This window comes from Tachypleus tridentatus, chromosome 1 (genome assembly GCF_004210375.1).
Source record: "Tachypleus tridentatus isolate NWPU-2018 chromosome 1, ASM421037v1, whole genome shotgun sequence".
NCBI lineage: Eukaryota > Metazoa > Arthropoda > Merostomata > Xiphosura > Limulidae > Tachypleus > Tachypleus tridentatus.
Window position 1 is genome coordinate 81470488 of NC_134825.1, and position 18718 is coordinate 81489205.

At 33.2% G+C, this 18718-nt stretch overlaps 1 protein-coding gene across 1 annotated transcript in view; it reads left to right on the forward strand.

Moving 5' to 3' along the window:
* The window catches only part of LOC143253439 (protein O-GlcNAcase-like), a 39910-nt gene extending 22228 nt beyond the window's left edge, over positions 1-17682 (forward strand). The window contains 10 exon segments of the mRNA XM_076507335.1: positions 1454-1735; positions 2424-3425; positions 4175-4228; positions 5333-5418; positions 7327-7431; positions 7733-7824; positions 9357-9555; positions 14942-15101; positions 15533-15646; positions 17220-17682. Of these exon segments, the coding sequence (XP_076363450.1) occupies positions 1454-1735; positions 2424-3425; positions 4175-4228; positions 5333-5418; positions 7327-7431; positions 7733-7824; positions 9357-9555; positions 14942-15101; positions 15533-15646; positions 17220-17356 (2231 nt within the window). The 3' untranslated portion in view covers positions 17357-17682.
* The last annotated feature ends 1036 nt before the right edge of the window (positions 17683-18718 follow it).

Consider the following 18718-nt stretch of genomic DNA (forward strand, 5'->3'; position numbering starts at 1 on the left):
TTTACAACCAAAATTGGGAACAAGCAATTTTTCTTAAAACAAATTGAGTGTTGTTAGACTAATGATTATATTGGGGTTTGAATAGTTCAGTCACGTATTGTTGAAGTTTATAAAGAATTAATAAGTAGTAAGTGACAAATTCTCATTGTGAATATATAATTATAGTATTACAGGTATAGTTCTCTAATAAAGTAATTGGTAAATTTCACTGTTAGAGTACAGCTTGCATTTAATTGTACTTATCGGAGGCATAAAAGAAAGAATATTGTGAGTGTGATACATCAGAATTCCACTTACTTTTGACTAGACCTACCAGTTTGTCTCGTGTCTTTTTTATTACAGTCAATAAAACTTAACAGGAACTCTAAACAATATTTAGTTCATATGTAAAATTATTTAGTATTTCTGTAATGTTGAACCTTTAGCAATGTTTATTGTAAAACACTATTATGAAAAACATTAGCCTAAAATCTGGGGAAATAAGTCCATTAGTTTTATATCTGATTCTGATAATGTGAAAATGTTGGGCATGATCATTTGCTTACATACACAAATTTGTTACAAAATATGATTTGAGTTTGTAAAATGAGGATTTATTATTGATCAAAATGTTACATTTTATACATCAAACTTGTATTAATTTGTTTTATACTCATTAATTTATCTGTGATTTCATTTCCATATTTTGTACAATGAAGCAATTACATTATATTGTAAACATGTAAACTCTGATATTAATAATGGTATACAGTGGAACATCATTACTCACTGACATTAAATATCTTCCTTTGATTATTTTTATAAAGGAATATTTGTCTTTTTAAAGGAAAAGATATAAATATCATCAGTAACAAAAATGTTTTTCCAAAAACAATATTATTACACATCTTATATGGAAAGTTATTTCTAAAAATACTGTGTTCTTTCTTCAAGAGAGGTAGAAAAATTGTTACAAGTAATAGTTTCCACCATTTCTGAAAGCAAAATATTCCTATTTCATTGATAGTAAGCTGTGAGATATTTATAAGTTGAATGTTCAGTTGTGAATATATCTGTAGGAGGTACAGGCATATGAATTCAATAAACAATTTTTTTTAATCACAGCTCAACTTATACTAACTTTAAAAGCTGGAGAAATGTGCAAGTTTTATAATTATAGATATTTATTGGCAGACACCAATATAAGCTATGATTGCAGTAAGTACAAATAACAAAGAAGTGCACAGTATGCTTTTCAACTGCTAATGTGTAATACAAGAAAGCTAAAAGGAATGTTCTTGCATTATTTGATGTACATTTTTCTTACTTAGTTATGAAATAGATGATAATTATGTTTTTAATTAAATCTACAGTACTAATGTGCAGATTTGCTCTCAGCATTATGTATGGTCACACAGCCATTACTTTTACATTTGTTTAGTGTTATACACTAAAAATCAACATTTAACTGCAGGACCAAAAGTCATTTCGAAGGTCATCACCATTGAATCAATCTTGGAGTTGTCAGAAGTGTTGAAGAGACCACCAATAATATGGGATAATCTTCATGCAAATGATTATGACCAGAAGAGAGTTTTTCTTGGCCCCTATAGTGGTCGGTCAACTGATCTTATTCCAAATCTTCGTGGTGTATTGACGAATCCCAATTGTGAATATGAAACAAACTTTATTCCCATTCAGACTTTAGCTATGTGGAGTAAATGTAATCAGGATGGAAAAAGAGATTTATCAACAAGTGAGTATAAATTAGAAACTACCATTTGTCTTTTCATCACTAAATTATCCGTATTTGTTTAACTCTTTCCATGCAAGGTCAGTTAAATTAGCCTATCTTGTAACCACTATAGTTTCCTTACTATAATAGCTTTTAATACATTTTGTGTATCTTCAAAAGATTTGGCAGACTTTTAGTAAACAGTACTACAAGTCTTAATTATAAATGTTGTGATGGTAAACATTTCTTGAAAGGAAACAGTTAAGTCTTCAAATACATTAACTAAACTTTGTTTTATTTATGTAGGTTTTGTCTTGTTTGCAGTTGGCCATAATTATTAATATTGCATATTTTATTGACAAGAAGTTTATATCAAGGTAAAAAACTGCAGAGACAAATCTGTATGTAAGAATTGGTATTAAATGGTAGTGCTGTTGGACTTTTAAGATTTTTTTTACTCCCCAAGTTACAACATGAGTAATATTCTGGTATTTCTTTGCAAAACTATAAATATTCCACTTGTGTTAAAATGATAACTGTTCCTTTGTTCTTAATTGATCTTCATTTGATGAGACTCAACATACCTAGCAACTCATTGCAACACACAGATTAGGAACCAGTTGTATGTAGTATTATTTATTATGGAATTATTTTAAACAGTTGAGCAAGCTAAGATATAAATATAGAGAACATTTCCTTTGATTCTTAGATGATTCTGTGTCAGCTGATATCAAGTTGGAAACTGAGAATGAAAATGGGTCAGTAGAAGATGTACCATCTCACCTTTCTCCTGATACCTATCATCCATCTCAAGCACTTAAAGTGGCTATAAAAGAGTGGCTGAATGAATTTTATGTTTCTAAAAATGCTTATGGCAGAATTGTGCCTGGTCCATTTCTGCCATCTCCTGTCCCATCCTGCCCACCATGTCCTCCACCAACTTTAGTGAATCCTTGCCCACCAGCTCCAGCCATTAATACTTGTATTGGAGTAACTATGACTACTAGTGTTCCTTGTCAGCAAGTACCATTTGGTGGAAACCCCAGTAATCCACTTGAAGGAGATCCTTCAGCCTTTCAACCCTTATCCAGTGACCTTGTGAACTCGCTAGTGTCTGGAAACTTACCTCCATTACTTCAGGCAGACTCCAAGAATGATGTAACTCTTGAACCCATGGACTGTAATCCATCTCCTAGGTCTAATGAATGCATACAGGAGCGGATAGCAGAAAAAGAAAAGCAAGAGTCTGAAAATATTGTTAGTTCAACAGTATGTACTGAAGACAGTGGAAAGCCAGTTGATGGCACTGAGGAAATGATAACAGAATCAACAGACATAAGCAACTGTGGAAAAGAAGAGGAAGTTAAGCAGCTAACCAAGGATGATGTTTCTCTCTTAGTAGACCTGTTTTATTTACCATTTGGACATGGAAGTCATGGGTTGCAGCTTCTACAAGAATTTTTCTTTCTTAAAACAAATGGGCATATTGTTTCTGAACACAGAAAGAAAAGTCATGAGAAACCACAAACTCCTGAAATTGAAGAATGGTATCAACGAGCTGCCAAGTTTGATGAAATGACCAAGAATCTATCTAGACTGCTGATGAGACTTACATTTATCCCAAATAGATCACTCCTTTATGACCTTTATCCTTACTTGTGGGATATAAAAGGAGTGGTCTCATTGTTGAATTCTTACCTTAAGTGGCTTGGTAAGTATCCAAATTAAGAGGGAACGGTATGCCACCTTGAAGCTGTCTTAAAGGGCACATTTTACCACCAGTGGCTTTTTCCCAAATGGGTAATTGACAGTCTTGGATTTGTCAAGAGATGCAAGTGTAAGAATTGTTATTGAAGATAATGAATGAGAGTTTTGACAACTTGAATGAGTGGTGCATCCTTTTTTTCTCTCCACCTTCAAATTTATTAATTTTCTCATTTCAGAAAAGTGAAATAAATCATTCATGTCTTCTGAAATGATTCTTGCATTTTCTGCACTTGTTTTTAATTTGTTAACAAATCTAAGATTGGATTTATTGCTTTTTTGGGAAGCAACCTGAAACTATCTAGTTGAGTGGTTTAATCACATTACTGCTGTATTGGACATCAAGAATGTTGATTGTATCTTGTATAACTGTTAAGAAAATTCTGATGCAAGAGCATTTAAGAACGTAAGTGAATTCTTAACCTCTTACAATCCAAAATATAAGATTAATATATGCATTGGGAGGAAAATAAATCTACACCAATTTTAAATAAATGCAACTATTAATAAACAGTTGAAGTGAAATACAGCCTTGGACAGCTTTTTGGGGGACTTGTTCTTTATAATGATTTTTAAAGTAAGAAGTGATGTGTAGTAACTAAAAATTTCATATATATATATAAATAAACAATAATAATAAAAAACTCATTACCACAGAAAAGTAATGAATCTTTTTGTTTCTTTTTTGGTCTGTAGCCCTTGGAAGAGTACCTCCAGCAGTGCCAGGTTACATTCCTCCAACATGTACATGTATGCATCAACTACATTTGTCTTTTCAGTCTTGAAAAATCTGGTAACATGGTTTGTTTCTGTGGGTAGGTAGTAGATGCTGCAGGCTGTTGCTGCACTGTGATTGCAGTGTGAAGATAAAGCTGCGACAGACTAATGTATTTTGACAATTCCAGCAGGGAAAATCTGCTACGAAGCATCGCTTGACAGCTGTTTGGAAGAAGGCTGTTGTTAATTTTGTCTTTTCAGTTCTCAAGAGAAAATAAATTTTTTTTTTTACATGGGTCAGTAGTAATCAAGCCTACTTGCTGCGCTGCGTTGATGTGCGAATAACTAACCTACTTTAGTACTCATGTAGGAAATGTGAAACATTTAACTGATCACAACATTATAGAAGATGTCTGCTATCAGCTACCTTCTCACTTGCATTTTTTCACAGTGAGGTTTTGTCCTCCTTTGGTTTTATTTGTTTGAAATTATTAAAGTGAACTATTTTCAATGAGCTGAGGCGAAACATTAGTTATACCTTTTTGTTCTGGCACAAATAGATTAAATACTTTTTGCTTTTCTCCAAATTATCTAGTCAGGGCTGAATATTTTCAGTTGAGTAAACATATTTGAAAATCATGTATTTCATTTAAAATGCCTATTTGTGACAGAATTCATGTGGGCAGGGAAAATGAGGATTTTTGTTAGCAGGAGGAAATGTTTTGATATGCCAAGAACATGAAAAATTAATATGAATAACATTTTTTAGAAAATTTAAATTTGTTTCAAGTAACCTAGGCCTTTTTTGTTCAAAGAAGTGTGTTAAGTTTCTGTGGAAAGTTTTTTGGGATTTTGGAAAGAATCATGACTCCTGTGATACAAAACTTCTTTTTGCTGTTTAAGATAATATTTTTTCACAGTATTTTAGTTAATGTTTTTGGTGCATGTGCAGTAGTTAAAGCAAGAGTAGCCAAGCATCTTTAAACAGTAGTTTGGTTTTGGTGAAAACTTCAATTATCTGCAGATGCACAGTTTGTTTTGGCTAAGTTGTTATATGTCTGTGTATATGTGTTTTCACAGGGAATACCTTAATGAATGAATTGTTTTACTATTGTTTTTTTTAACTTGATCTTTTAGGGTTTTCAAAAGGCTATAAAGAAGCATTCATGAGTGGTGATCAAGAACCATGGTTGTTCAGAGGGGGCCTAACAGCTGAATTACAAGTACGTATCTTGACAAAAGAGGGAGGGGTGCAGTTTCCATGAACTTACAAAGTCATTTGTGAACTTAGATATGCTTAAATATGCCAGATGTAAACACGCATCCCTCAACCAGCATAAGTTGATAATAGGTGCTGTGTTTAAGTGTTAAGTATTTGTCATTCTGTGATTGTAATTTTATAAGAAATCATTCATTGTTCTTTCCAGCACCTAAAATAATCAACTTAAAGGATGGAAATCAAGTGCAATTTTTGTTATATTTTAATGTGCCAGTGTTTTTCCTCTAAATGTTTTATCTGCAGTGTTGATGGTTATAAGTATAGATATGTACTGTGAAATAAGTTTTACATTAAAAGTAAATTTGTTTTATTTAATACACAAATAAACTGGGGAATCAATTTTAAACTTAGTAATTGTTTTTTTTAATCTGTCTGGAGACATATCACTGCAGATAAATTGCAGTGGGAAAAATTGAACTGAACCTTAAAGAATAACATTAGCAAACAACAACAGCTAGTTACTTCAATTAATGAGAATGGTTATGTATGAGACACTTCTGTTTTATATTTTTGACATTCAGCTGTCATTTTTTTTAATTCCTAGTCCTAACATTTGTCAGTTGCATTCATCTGCAGATTGTTGTTTTTTAAACTGTAATTTCTACGTTATGAATTTTTTCATAGTAAGGGGTTTTTGAAATTAGAATTGGAAATTTATCTTGTTGTGTGTAATGTGTACTATCTAAGAGACTTTTCAACCATACCAAGGATATGTGGAGCTAATTACCAGATTTTAATTTATGGCTACTGGAATTTTGTTTTGTTTAGTTAATGGTGTTTTAAGGCTGTTCTTTGGCTAACATTTCTAGTAATGTTGGATGTATCCAGGAGATAAGTATTGCTCTCTGTTAGTGTGTAACCCTAAGTTATATGTAGTATCAACTGGTAGCACTTCTGAAAACTAGTGAAGCATTATGAACTAACAGTCCTAAGAATGTCATGAGATTACTTAATTTTACACTTTAATGTGTTCCATTGTGAAGTATGCAAGTCAATATATTGGAATAACATTTTGGATATTTCTTTTGTCTTTCACAAGTCCAGGAACCTTTTCTTCTTAATATCAGACTTGGTGGTTTGTTCTGCTTTTCTAACTTTGAAGTTCATATTTTTAATTTTCCTGTTGTTGTTGTTTGTTGGAATTACATGTGATGGGTATGCGGTTGTTTTTTAATCATTTCACTACAGATGGGAAATGCCCATCCCAGTCACAGTGTAAAGGTCAAGTTTCTTGTTAAACTGGATACCTTATACTTTTATGATTTCTTTAGTCTGTACTTTGAAAGAAGATTATATTAGAAGAAGATGCTTTAGGAGTTTTGCTATGTTTAAGGTACAGTAGTTTGTCTGTTAGTTACTGCATTTTATATATTAGTATATTTTTCATCAAAATAATTGAAATAAGTCTTGCAGTTTCAGTACTACCATAAAGTGATGTTTAAAGCATCTTTGGAACACTTGGATCGCCAACATAATTGTATATGAGCATTTTAGTTTTGTGTATTGAATGTCAGTTGAGAAAAAAACTTGTTGTAGTAAAAATTTATTACAGATTCACAATAACTTTTTTTTGGAATAATTAATTTTTCACTTCTGTGGAAATCATATGGGAGTGTGAGGATCAAAATGTTCATGTTTAGGTGGAAATTGTGTATATTAATAAATCTCATTTCTTTAGCATGTAATTTTCAGGTTGAGGAGAAATCTTTTTTTTTTTCCAGGAGTAAGAAAAATGTATTAAATTCTGCATTTTTCTTTGTTTTACAGGATTAAATATTTCCAACATGAAAAATGGTGTTTGTGGAAATATTTTATTTACTAATATATCTAAAATACCCTCTGTGCATTTTAGAGATTGCTGCCCCTTGAGAGTGTTACAGATTTGTTTTTGTACAAACCACCAGAACCTCCTAGTGCCAAAGTGTACACCATACGTCCATATCTGGCAAGCGATGAGGTATGTTTGAAAAATTGAAGAAAGAAATTCTATTAGAATACATTTATACTACTTCAAAAGGAAGGACGCCTAGTATATTTCATACCAGTTTGGATTTGAGAACTAAATGTTTCTAGGGCTTGCTTAACTAAAATTCTGATTTATAGGTTTTTGTTGTTACATTGAAATTTAACAAACAAACATTCTTGAATCCAGTCTACCTAATTTATAAAGAATTAAAGATTAAATAGTTTGTATTGATTCTAATTGCACTTAAGTTTATGTTAATGTTTTAACAAGTGTATATGAATATATATGGTAGGCAGCTGTTTATGAAGTATGTCGGAAAACGTGTGATGATGGGCTGGATGGAAGTGATGTATTCCCTGATTCTCCTGATCTCATTGGTGGCAAGTAAGTTGATTGGTGTAGTACATTTCCAATTGCATAGTCAAGTTAGGTAATGCTGTAATAGTTCTAGTGCAGTCAAATTTTTTGGGAGAATTTGATAAGTATATTTATCAAGTAAAATAGTTTTAAGTTGTTTTGTATCTGTCGTTTAGTAATTCAGCTGCTTGAGGTTGTCTATTCAAAGTTTTAAGTACATTTTTTTTAAGAAGGTATGTTCTGCTAGAGTATTGTTTAATATATATTGAAATATATTTATGAAAGGTGTTTATGTAAACTCTGGTAAAGAGCAAAAAATATATATTCACCAAACTATAATGATTTTTTAGACTGCTGTATATCACTTGGTGATTAGAAGTTTTTTCTTTTTGTGGTTTTGAAAGAATGTTTGTATTTTAAAGATAAATATTAAAACTTTTATGGATTTCTCAGTGAAATACCAAATTTGTAAAGGTCAACTATAAGAACAGTGTTTTAACCCTATCATCACGGGTAAAAGGTTATGTCATTGCATTTATCAACTCATTCAAAATTTTATTAAACAACTATTTTAGAAATGTATGTCAATAAGTTTGGTATTCAGTTGTAGATTATAATTCAAACTTTAGTATTATACATCAGTTAATTTCTTAATCTAAAAGTAAATATTTAAAAAATTCCTAAATAATCAATTAAATACAAAGTTTAGTTTTTATGAGTTAGAAACTCAAATTACTGATATTAACAAGCTAGAATATCAGACAAGAACTTCTTATCTCTTCTGTTTTCTGAGATTTTAGTGTATTTATTGAATTGGCCAAGGTGGCACCACCCATCTCTTCAGTTTTGAAATACCTGCTTATTGTGATGATTACACCAGTTTACATTTTAACAAGCTTCTGCAAATGATAGTTGTGTGTGTACATGTTAGTTTATAAAGGTTTTCTGCCTAAAACAACATTGATGTTTTTATACATGTTAAGTTACTTATCTGAAATTTATTGAAGGGACTATTCCAAGCTAAAATTAAATTTGATTGTAGTTCTATTACTAGAACTAGGTATTTTGTTATACCTTATTTTACACTTTATTTATCTGACTTTGTCTTGATTTGTTGGTTTTTTAAATAATAACAGTATTTAGTTGCCCCTATTCTTCAAACCTACTGGTGTTTGTAAGCATCATCCATGTTACTTCCCCTAATTAAAATTAAATGATTGAAAAATATTTTTGACAACTAATAGTGCTGAAGTATATTTACAAGTACTAAAATGGGCAGCTGCTGTTCTAATGAAACTATATATTGATGTCCTTCCTTAGAAGGGACCATGACATAATACTATGGTTAAAATTATTTTTGGTGGCATTCCACTGTTGGGAGATAGGGATTTACTGTAGCTAACTTATATAGATGCTAAAATTGTTACCAGTGGCAACATAGTTTGTACTTGTAGTAACCTTCAGCTGTATTAGCATGCTGAGTTTACCCTCAGTATATTTTATTCTTGTGTTTCTTTTCACATTATAATAGTACTTTTCACATTTGATACTTTATATAGGCTTGTTGGAGCATTCCTTTGTTTAAGTCCAGAATATTGTTTTGTGGTAGAAGATGAAGATGGAGTTTGCGGCTATGCTTTAGCAGCTTTAGATGCTCAACAATTCCTTAAAAAAACTGAAATTGCATGGATACCGGAGCTGTGTAGGAAGTACCCAAAACCAAAAAAGGAAGATGGAGATATGCTAACTCCTGCTGAGGTAGACTTGTTTGGTTAAGGTTCTTTAAGACTATAGATAACTTCTCTTGTAAGTTAATTAGATTGTAAAAATTAAGTCATTGTTTTACCTCTCAGTGTGGATTTATGTACTTGGTGAGAAGACCTCCCAAGGAAAATTCTGTTCTTTCAATTTACCTCCTCTGGGATCTAAACATCCACCTACATATTTGCCATGTGTGGTGGCCTGTGAAGGGGAGGAGAGGATCCTGGTGGTTGAGGGTTCCAACCCTAACACACTACTTTGGCCTTGAATTCCTGTAGATGGGCAGTCTTGGGGTGGCCACCCTAGAGTCAATCAGCTGGTCCACTTGGGCTAGGGTCAACCAGGTACAAGTGTTGGATGTTCTCAACAGGTGTTGTGGACATTTTATCTGATGCTGGTGTTTAGGTATAGTGCTCACAAAACTGTGGCATTACTGCAGTGTCCTTGTTTAGCACTGTAATGCATCTCCTCATAAGGCTCCATGGTGGGTGGGGTTAGTGGGCACTGAAATATTCTTTCTTTATTATGGATTCCCCAAATAAAATTTTAAATAAAATAGTGAAAAAACATTCCATAGGTAAATGACCTTGTCTTGAAGATTCTGAGCAGCAATCTTCAATATCTGTAATACCTGTACCACATTTTCTTGTACTACATTCTCTTTCAGACAAATCTTAAAGGCAGATGTCTCCCTTTTCCATTCAGAAGGGATTAGAGGGACTTGCTGGCTCTCCAAAGTCAGTCAAAAAGTTTTGCTCTGGTGACATATTGGTGGAAACATCCACATCTCAACACAGTGAACTTCTCTTACATTCAAAGGCAATTGGAGATATATCTATTGAGCCTCATGAGACTTTGAATTCCTCACGAGAAATTATTGTTGAGAAGGATTTGAAGAACATCCTTGAGTCAGATTCTCACTGGTTTCTCCACACAAATAGTTTCTGCCCTGAAGTGTACCTCCACTCGCAAAGATGGAATTACAATGTCAACCAATGTTCCCATTCTGACATTTACATCACCACGTTCACCTGCCATCATCAAGGCAAGTTATCTTAATTGCAGGGTATGGCCATACATTCCAAACCCTTGACGTGTTCTCCTGTGTTGACCACAATGCCTGTGAGTGTGAAACAAACCCCCATAGCGTAAATTGCAAATGGCTCTCACCCATCCTACTTTCATTCTTGCCCTAAATTGTTGGCAGAAAAAGAGGTGCAGTATTAGAAGACAATTCAAAACATTACTTACCCAGAACTTGAAAGTTGCTGTCCACCACTTCATCTCGGACATATGCTGCTGCACTTCTCTACTACTATGGTGGGAGTGAAGATGGATCTCACTGTGCCTTAAAGAATCATTCTCAAAACATCTCATATCAGTCGTTGAACATGAGGTATGTTGAGCGACAGCTATAGACTGCTCTCAATTGTTTACTGAAGTGGACCACTGCAAATGGCTTCAACTTCTCTCTCTCTAAAACCATTTGCATGCACTTTTTCCACCAACGGGATATTCACTCTGATCCTGAACTCCATATTGGTGAAGTTGTGCTACCTATGGTGCCTGAGATAAAGTTCTTGGGGCTTATCTTTGAGCGTAAGCTGACCATTATACCACGCATCAAGCAGCTATGGGTCAAATGTACAAGAGCACTGAACATCCTATGTTTCCTCTCTTCCACCACTTGGAGTAGATTGATGTTCTGTGCTAAAGATATATTGTACTGTTATTTGATCAAAACTAGACTATGGATTACTGGTCTATAGCTCTGCTAGGACTTTGGTCTTGAAGATGCTGGACCATATTCATCAATCATCAGGGACTTTGGCTCTGTACTTCCTCAGTTCAGAACTTACACAGAGTCTCATGAACCTCCTCTACACCTCTTCCATTTGCAACTGTCTCTACTGTATACTTCGAAACTTCGTTCCTTACCAAAGAATCCCACCTGGAGTTGTTTTCCTTCCTTAGTGGGCCATGCTTTTTGAGAACAGACTGTCTGCCATTGCACCTTTTGGCCTTCATATCCAGTCACAGTTGGATAACATTGCTGTATGCACTGGTCAGCCCATTCTTTCATTTGTATTTATATGGATGGTTTGAAATCAGGTGACTGTGGGGTCTGCAATGGTTTGTTGTGGTTACATGCAGAATCTCCTCTCCAGTTTGTGTTCACTGCTGAACTGTATGCTGTTTCTCTTGCCCTGGATCATGTAGAAGCTAAGCAGTACTCGAATTGTGCTATTTATACTGACTTGCTTAGTTCTCTACTGGCCCTGGAATCACTTCACTGTTAGTTCTCATCCTGTTCTTGCCAATATGCAAAAATGACTTGCTCATTTCCCTTTAACATCTACTTCTATCTGATTTTTCTGGATACCAGAGCATGCTGGTATTTGTGGGAATATGCTCACTGACACTGCAACTAAATTTGTCTGCTCTGGCACTATACTGTGCCTATTCTATACATGTACTATGGTCCTGTATTCCAGGCTCAGCTCTGTGGCAGTTGGCAGTCGATTTTGAGTGAGCAACAAGAAAACAAGCTTTTCCAAATAAAACCCTCTATTGGACTTTGACTGCCTTGCTTCCTTAAGGATTGGAAAGAGGAAGTTGTTCTAACTAGACAATGCATTGGTCATAGCTTATTAAATCATCATTTTTCGTTTATTTGGGACTGATGTACCAATGTGTTGTCTGTGTAACACTCAGGTCACAATAAGCCACATTTTACTGTCTTGTAATCATTAAGACTCAACGACAGCACCATTTTAAACGTGTTTTGTCCCAAGGTTTATCCATAACGTTATAGTGTTATTGGCAATGTTTAAATAATTATACACACACACTAAAATTAATTTTCTGTGATAGCTATTGGGTTATTTCTTATCTGTTTACTGTCAGGGTCTCTTGTTCATTTATTGTCAGTGGTCTGATTTACTGATTTAGTATCATAACACAGTAAAGAGCCAGTTACCAAAATGTGATTAGCATGTGATTTATGGGTATAACACTTTTTTTAATACATGTATGCTTAGAAAAATGTTTGATCCTGCCACTCAGTGTATAGGGATCTTTACCTGTCTCTCATTAACAATGCCATTGAATATTATTATTGGGTATGCCAGCCCTAACTGTTATTCAGTACATTTTAATTCATTTTTTTTTTTACATAGAATTTTACTTTGTATGGCATTCCTTCATCAGTCATATGTTATGTAGTTTTTCTAAATTAAATTTTGATGTTGATGGGGTAATTTTTATTAGTTGGGCAGTTTTCCATATATTCATAAAAAGTAATACCAATGTGTTTATGGGGAGGTCTTAATTGGAAAAGAAGCAGGATGCAACCACACCCCATCCCCTGCAATGCTAAAAACATTATTGAAGGTTGAGAAGTCTTAAATGTAAACAGTACTTTTAAAACCACAGCATTTATCACAAAATCTTTGGTGTTTTAATTACAAGTAGGCATGCAAGAAAAACTTGTTTGGTTATATGAAAAATGTAGTGTAAAGACTAACCAAAAAGCTCTCAGTATTGGTAAACACAAAGTGAACAGAGGCATCTCACAGTTTGTTTTAGTTAATGTTTTAATAACAAAATTGTTAGAAAAATTGACCATTCAAATTTGGCATGATTTGCTTGTCATTTGTTTTGTAGAGCATCCACAATTTCGTATAATTTACTTCTAGGTGACAAGAAACCCACTTGAAATAAAAATGTATATGGCTGGTATGGGTATTAAAAAAACGTTTGCAACTGGCAGTTGTCGGCCACATCATAGGGATGAGTATGTAAACGGGTACGGGATTGTAGTGGGTGTTGTAGTGAATTGTTATTAATTAGTATATAAGTATACAGGTGTTCCTTTATATTAATGTAATTTTGGTTTTAGTTGCTGTATAAGTAGGGCTTTGATTTTTTTGTTTGTTTATATTTGTTTTCCAATTTAGTATCTGGGTGTTTTCTATTGTATTTTTGATTTGCATTGTTCAAAAATGTGTGAAGGAGGTTTTTGTGTTCTTTGAATCTAGTTACCATTTTTCTGCTTGTTTCTCAGATATAGAAGTTGTTGCATTGTGTTTGTTAGTGTAGTTTTTATGTAGCGTGAACTTTAGTTTTGTACCTGGTTTTTGAAGAAATTTGGTGTTTGCTGGAATATGATGTCATAGGTTGTTTTTGCTGATGTCAGAAAAGTATGCAGCAGTGTGAGGTTTTGTAGTTTGTTGTATCTTGGGATTTATTGTATTTGTTGTTGGTTTAGGTGTGTGTATGTTTTTCACATGGTTTTTGGAGGAAATATAATTGAAGTGTATTATTTTGTTGATTTCTTTGTTAATTTTATCGGATAAGCATAGTTTTGTGAATGTGTTTATTTGGATTTTTGATATGTTGAGTTTTTGTTTTGTTTCATGTGCTGAGTCCCAGGGAATGTATAATCCAATATGGGTGATTTTTCTGTGGATTTCTGTATCAGTTCTAGTTATCTTGAGGTTAAGAAATTCTATTTTGTTAATTTTATCTTGCTCACGAGTGAACTTAATGTTGGGGTGTATCAAGTTGATATGGTTCAAAAATCTAAATGTGTGTTCTGTAGATGTGGGTCCAGACATTATATCAACATACCTGTATCAGTGTAGTGGTGGATGTAAGGCTGAATTTGACTCGTAATTTGAGGGTTGCAGGTTCGAATCCTGGTCCAACTAAATGTGCTTGCCCTTTCAGTCGTGGGGGCATTATAATGTGATAGTCAATCCCACTTTTCATTGGTAAAAGAGTAGACCAAGAGTTGGCAGTGTTTCTGAAAGTGATGACTAGTTGCCTTCCCTCTAGTCTTGCACTGCAAAATTAGGGGACAGCTAGTGCAGATAGTCCTTGTATCTCTGCAAACTTCAAAATACACCAAACCAGATTAGCTTAGACCAGAAATTAAGAATGTCTTGTGTATATAAACTGTTCTCATGATTAAAAAAAATCATACTCAGTGTAACCTGATTTTTTAATTCTATGTATTTAAAATGCAATGTCTATCAATTTAAAGGTTTTAATGATTAAGTGTTAAGTTTTATTTTACTTACTGTAGTGTCACATTTGACAAAAGTAATTACAGTGTTGATACATGTACTTTTATTAAACCTAAGTTTAATCTCTTTAATTGATACCTCATGATGTATGAAAACTTTAGGTGGTTTTACACTTGTGTTTAAGCTTTTAAGTCATCCTTTGCAAAATATAATATTAACAAGGTGGGTGAGAATTAATATGGGAATTCAGCAACAATATGTTTAGGCCAGATAACTGATGACCTTCTGTTCTAAATTATTTTTCTAAGGGGTTGTCTGAGAATTTAATCAGCCTGGTTACCCTGTTTTCATAGGAGATCATCAGTAGCTTTCACAACTACAAAACCAGTGTTCCAGATTTAGTGTTTAAACATCATCCATCAACTTTAAGAATGAGTCTTCTTCCTACTGTTACAGACTCCAGTTTACCAAAAAGACTCTTAGCATGTGTCTTTTCAGCCCTTAAAGCCAATGGTAAGATGTTTGACATGTTCTTATGTGATAAGGAATTGTACCATTATATCTTCCTGAACCATTTAAAGGTGAATTTTACAGAAAAAAGAAAACTTTGCAGTCAAAATTACTACTCATACTGATTAATCTTACAGGTTCACATTTTTTATAAAAAATGTGCTAATAAATGAAACATAGAACTTGGTGCAGAAAGAGCTCTTTCGAGCGGCAATCCGAACGTTTTAGTTTTTACGTTTGCCGTTAGGAAAAGTACTGTGATGTAATAGTTGCCAAAGAAACCACCAACGCCAGCGCGTTGAATGTAAATAAACATGGCTAGTGCATATGGAGAAACAGGGCCGGAGTCTGTTTTGACTTTGTGTTCTGAACAGTAGTGCCATATCAATTCGAACATACTCTGAATAAACCTAGAACAGTTACTTTTGATACAGATCTGACAAGTTCGAGTGATGAGGACAGTTCCATGAGAGAGAGTAGCAGAACAGTGAGTGACATTGATAGCACCCAGCCCGGTTGCGAGTTGGTCATACCTCCAGTGAAATTTGGTAAGCCTAAGTCATGACAACAAATATGGTCTGTATTATTTCACGTGCAACTTTAAGCATCTCGAAACCTGTCTGGTGTTTGTAAATTATTGGTATCACAGACTGGGTTTTATTTGTTTATACTTTGCCGACTATGGTAACTAATACTCGGCCCTTCCATAATCATTGTACCAGGTATTAATTTATAATTCGTAACAAAATGAATTTCAATTATACGTCATAATTCTGTCTATAAAAGCAAACTAGATGTAGCAGTCTGAATAGTTAATGTATCTTGAAACATTAAATTTGAAAAATGGAATTCTTCAAACATTTCTATATTTGAAAATGATACAGAATGATCTACCAGATTTTAAACTTGGAATATACTCTATTTGGGATAGATTTGTCCACTGTCTTAGATTAGGAAATGAAGGTTTCACTGACTTTCAGGTGCCACAAATGTACAACATGCTCATGAATGTGAAATGTGTATGTCTAGTTATATTCTTCAAAAACTTGTACTTTTTAAATTATTATATTATACTAGTTATTCTTTATTGCTCTATACTGCACACATTCCTATAAGTTTGTTCTTTTTGTGATGGCTTCAGAGGGGTGGAACCCTGTACGTTGCAGGCTGAGATCAGTCCTCAGCTCTACACGAAGAAAGATGGTGGTGACTGATGATCCTGTCTACTGCTGATGGTTTTTTCAGTCTCAACCTACCTGGGTTGAAACCCACAGAATCCAAAACAGTGGGATCTGCCACAATATATGAGCGTTCAAAGTGATCTTGACAAAGCTTTGCATGGTGTGAAGGACTCCAGTTCTTCCTATTGACTATCGGCACCTACTGTTGCCACTTTGCTGGTTTCTTCTCCTTGCATGGAAACGAAAAGAAGCTTTTGCCCGATGCTGAACCGTTTTTACAACCATAAGCAGCCAGTAAACAATGCTATTGTTAAACAAACGTAAAGTAGCAATATCAAGACAAAAAAATAGTCTTACAAAGTATGTAATCAAAAAGCACCAATAAATTAACATAAAACACCAGCTCTGAAAGGAACAAAATGGTCGGCGTGCAACAAAGCGTATCTGGCAACTTTTATGCCATAGTTGTAAAACGTCACGGAAATGTCTGTCGAACCAGGAGGAACTTGAGTTTGAGGACCTGCATATTTTGTTTCATTTTTTACCCACAAACTAAAGTGTTTAAAAATATGGCAACTCTACAGGAATTATACCTAACCAAAGTACAATTTCTAAGGCAATTATTAAATTTGTTGAAAATTCACCTTTTAAGAAAACTTGGTAACAATTAGAATCTAAATAGCTATTAGTTTTAAAAGAATGTTGTATCTAACTTATAAATTGCTATTTTCGTGTGTTAAGTGTTAAATAATGTGGTCAAGTATTCCATAGAAAAAAACTTGTTGTAAATGACTTTCCACCATTGGTTGAATTTTAGCTTATGTAATTTATTTCACTCTTTGTTAGAAGAAAACAGCAAACTGGTTTACTTAAATTCTAATTATAGGGAAAAGACATTCTTATAGCAGAGTAATTCTTGTTTAATATAATTATATTGCAGGTTCTCATGGAGTCTACTGTGAAGTTACTGTCGGTGATAAAAACATAATGGATTTCTATTTCAAGTTGGGCTTTTTAGAAATTGCTCTTCAAGGAAATGTTTCCGATGATGAAATATATTTAGGAAGAATATTTTAAATTCTATCTGTAAATTTGACTTGTTATTGCTTTGTTCTGAGGAACTTATTTTGTAAGTGCTGTGCATTTCTTGTATATTTATAAAGCTAAAATGCCATATACAAATAACTGCATCTTGGGCACAATATATCCCCTAGTGTGTGCAGGAGATAAATTTTATTTATCATTCTGCTACATAGGCATCTATATTACTCCATCGTATAATGCTTTGTATATTTAAATCTTGTATATATTTTAAATTTTTGTCAAAGACTCAGTATTTGTATATGGATATCTCTGTACATGTTAAGTGAATTTGAAAATAAAAATGTGGGTTAAAAATGTTATTCTGGTTCTGTGAATTATATTTTGATATTAAATGCTAAACTGTCATGTAAGTGAAATTAATATCATTTCTTCTCAGTGTATACTTTAATATAACATCTGTATAATTTTAAATGTTTGTGAGATAGGAAAAAAAACCTTCCACCTTTACCTTTTCTCTCACCTGCAGATGTGTACACACACATTCCAAGTGCTCAAATTTGTTGGTGAAAATACATAATTTTCTTGCTTTTGATAATGAATTGGACATAAAATACTGAAATTTTAAACAATTTTCTGATACATAAAAAGTATTCCTTTTGAATTACTTTACATGGTTCTAGCCAACACAAAGTAAAATGTTAGATACACATAAAAAAAAGCTAAGTCTCACAGTTAAGGATGGATTTACAAAAGAGATGCAAATAACCCCATTAATACCTTTAAAATTTGACAAGAGAGAACAAGTAGAAATAGAAATGGCAAAGGATGAAATTTAATTGCTGGAAGTTCAAATGGAAAATTGGAAGATGTTAACAGAAATTGACTTGTATAGAATATTTGTTTTATGGTAGAATGCACATTGAGATATTTGAACCACTGATAAAAAAATGTTGGAATGATTTATGAGAATGGAAGAGAAATGATAAAGTAAAAAAGGGAAATTAAAGAAACAATCCAGATGGAAATAAAGCTGTGTTGGGAAGTTGGTTAAAAAAAAGTGCAATATAATACACAAAATATTAGCTGCATCTGAGGAGTGAATAACTAGAAGGAAGAAAGAAATATGGAAAACATTAAGTTTAGAAAATGACAGTTCAAACCTTTTAGGCTTAGAGTTTTTGCAAGAAAAGATACAGTAATACAAGAGGAAGTTAAAACTTTAATATTTTCAAAAAGGTCCTAATAAAGATTTTAATCCTTAATAGAAGGGGAAATTGGAATTTTAAATGCTGGAAATTGTATACAAAAATGCAGCTTTGTTATACTAAGTATCTAGTTTTGGCAAGTTTAAGTGAAATAGATTAAGGGACATTGGTAACTCCAGTTTGAAATGTA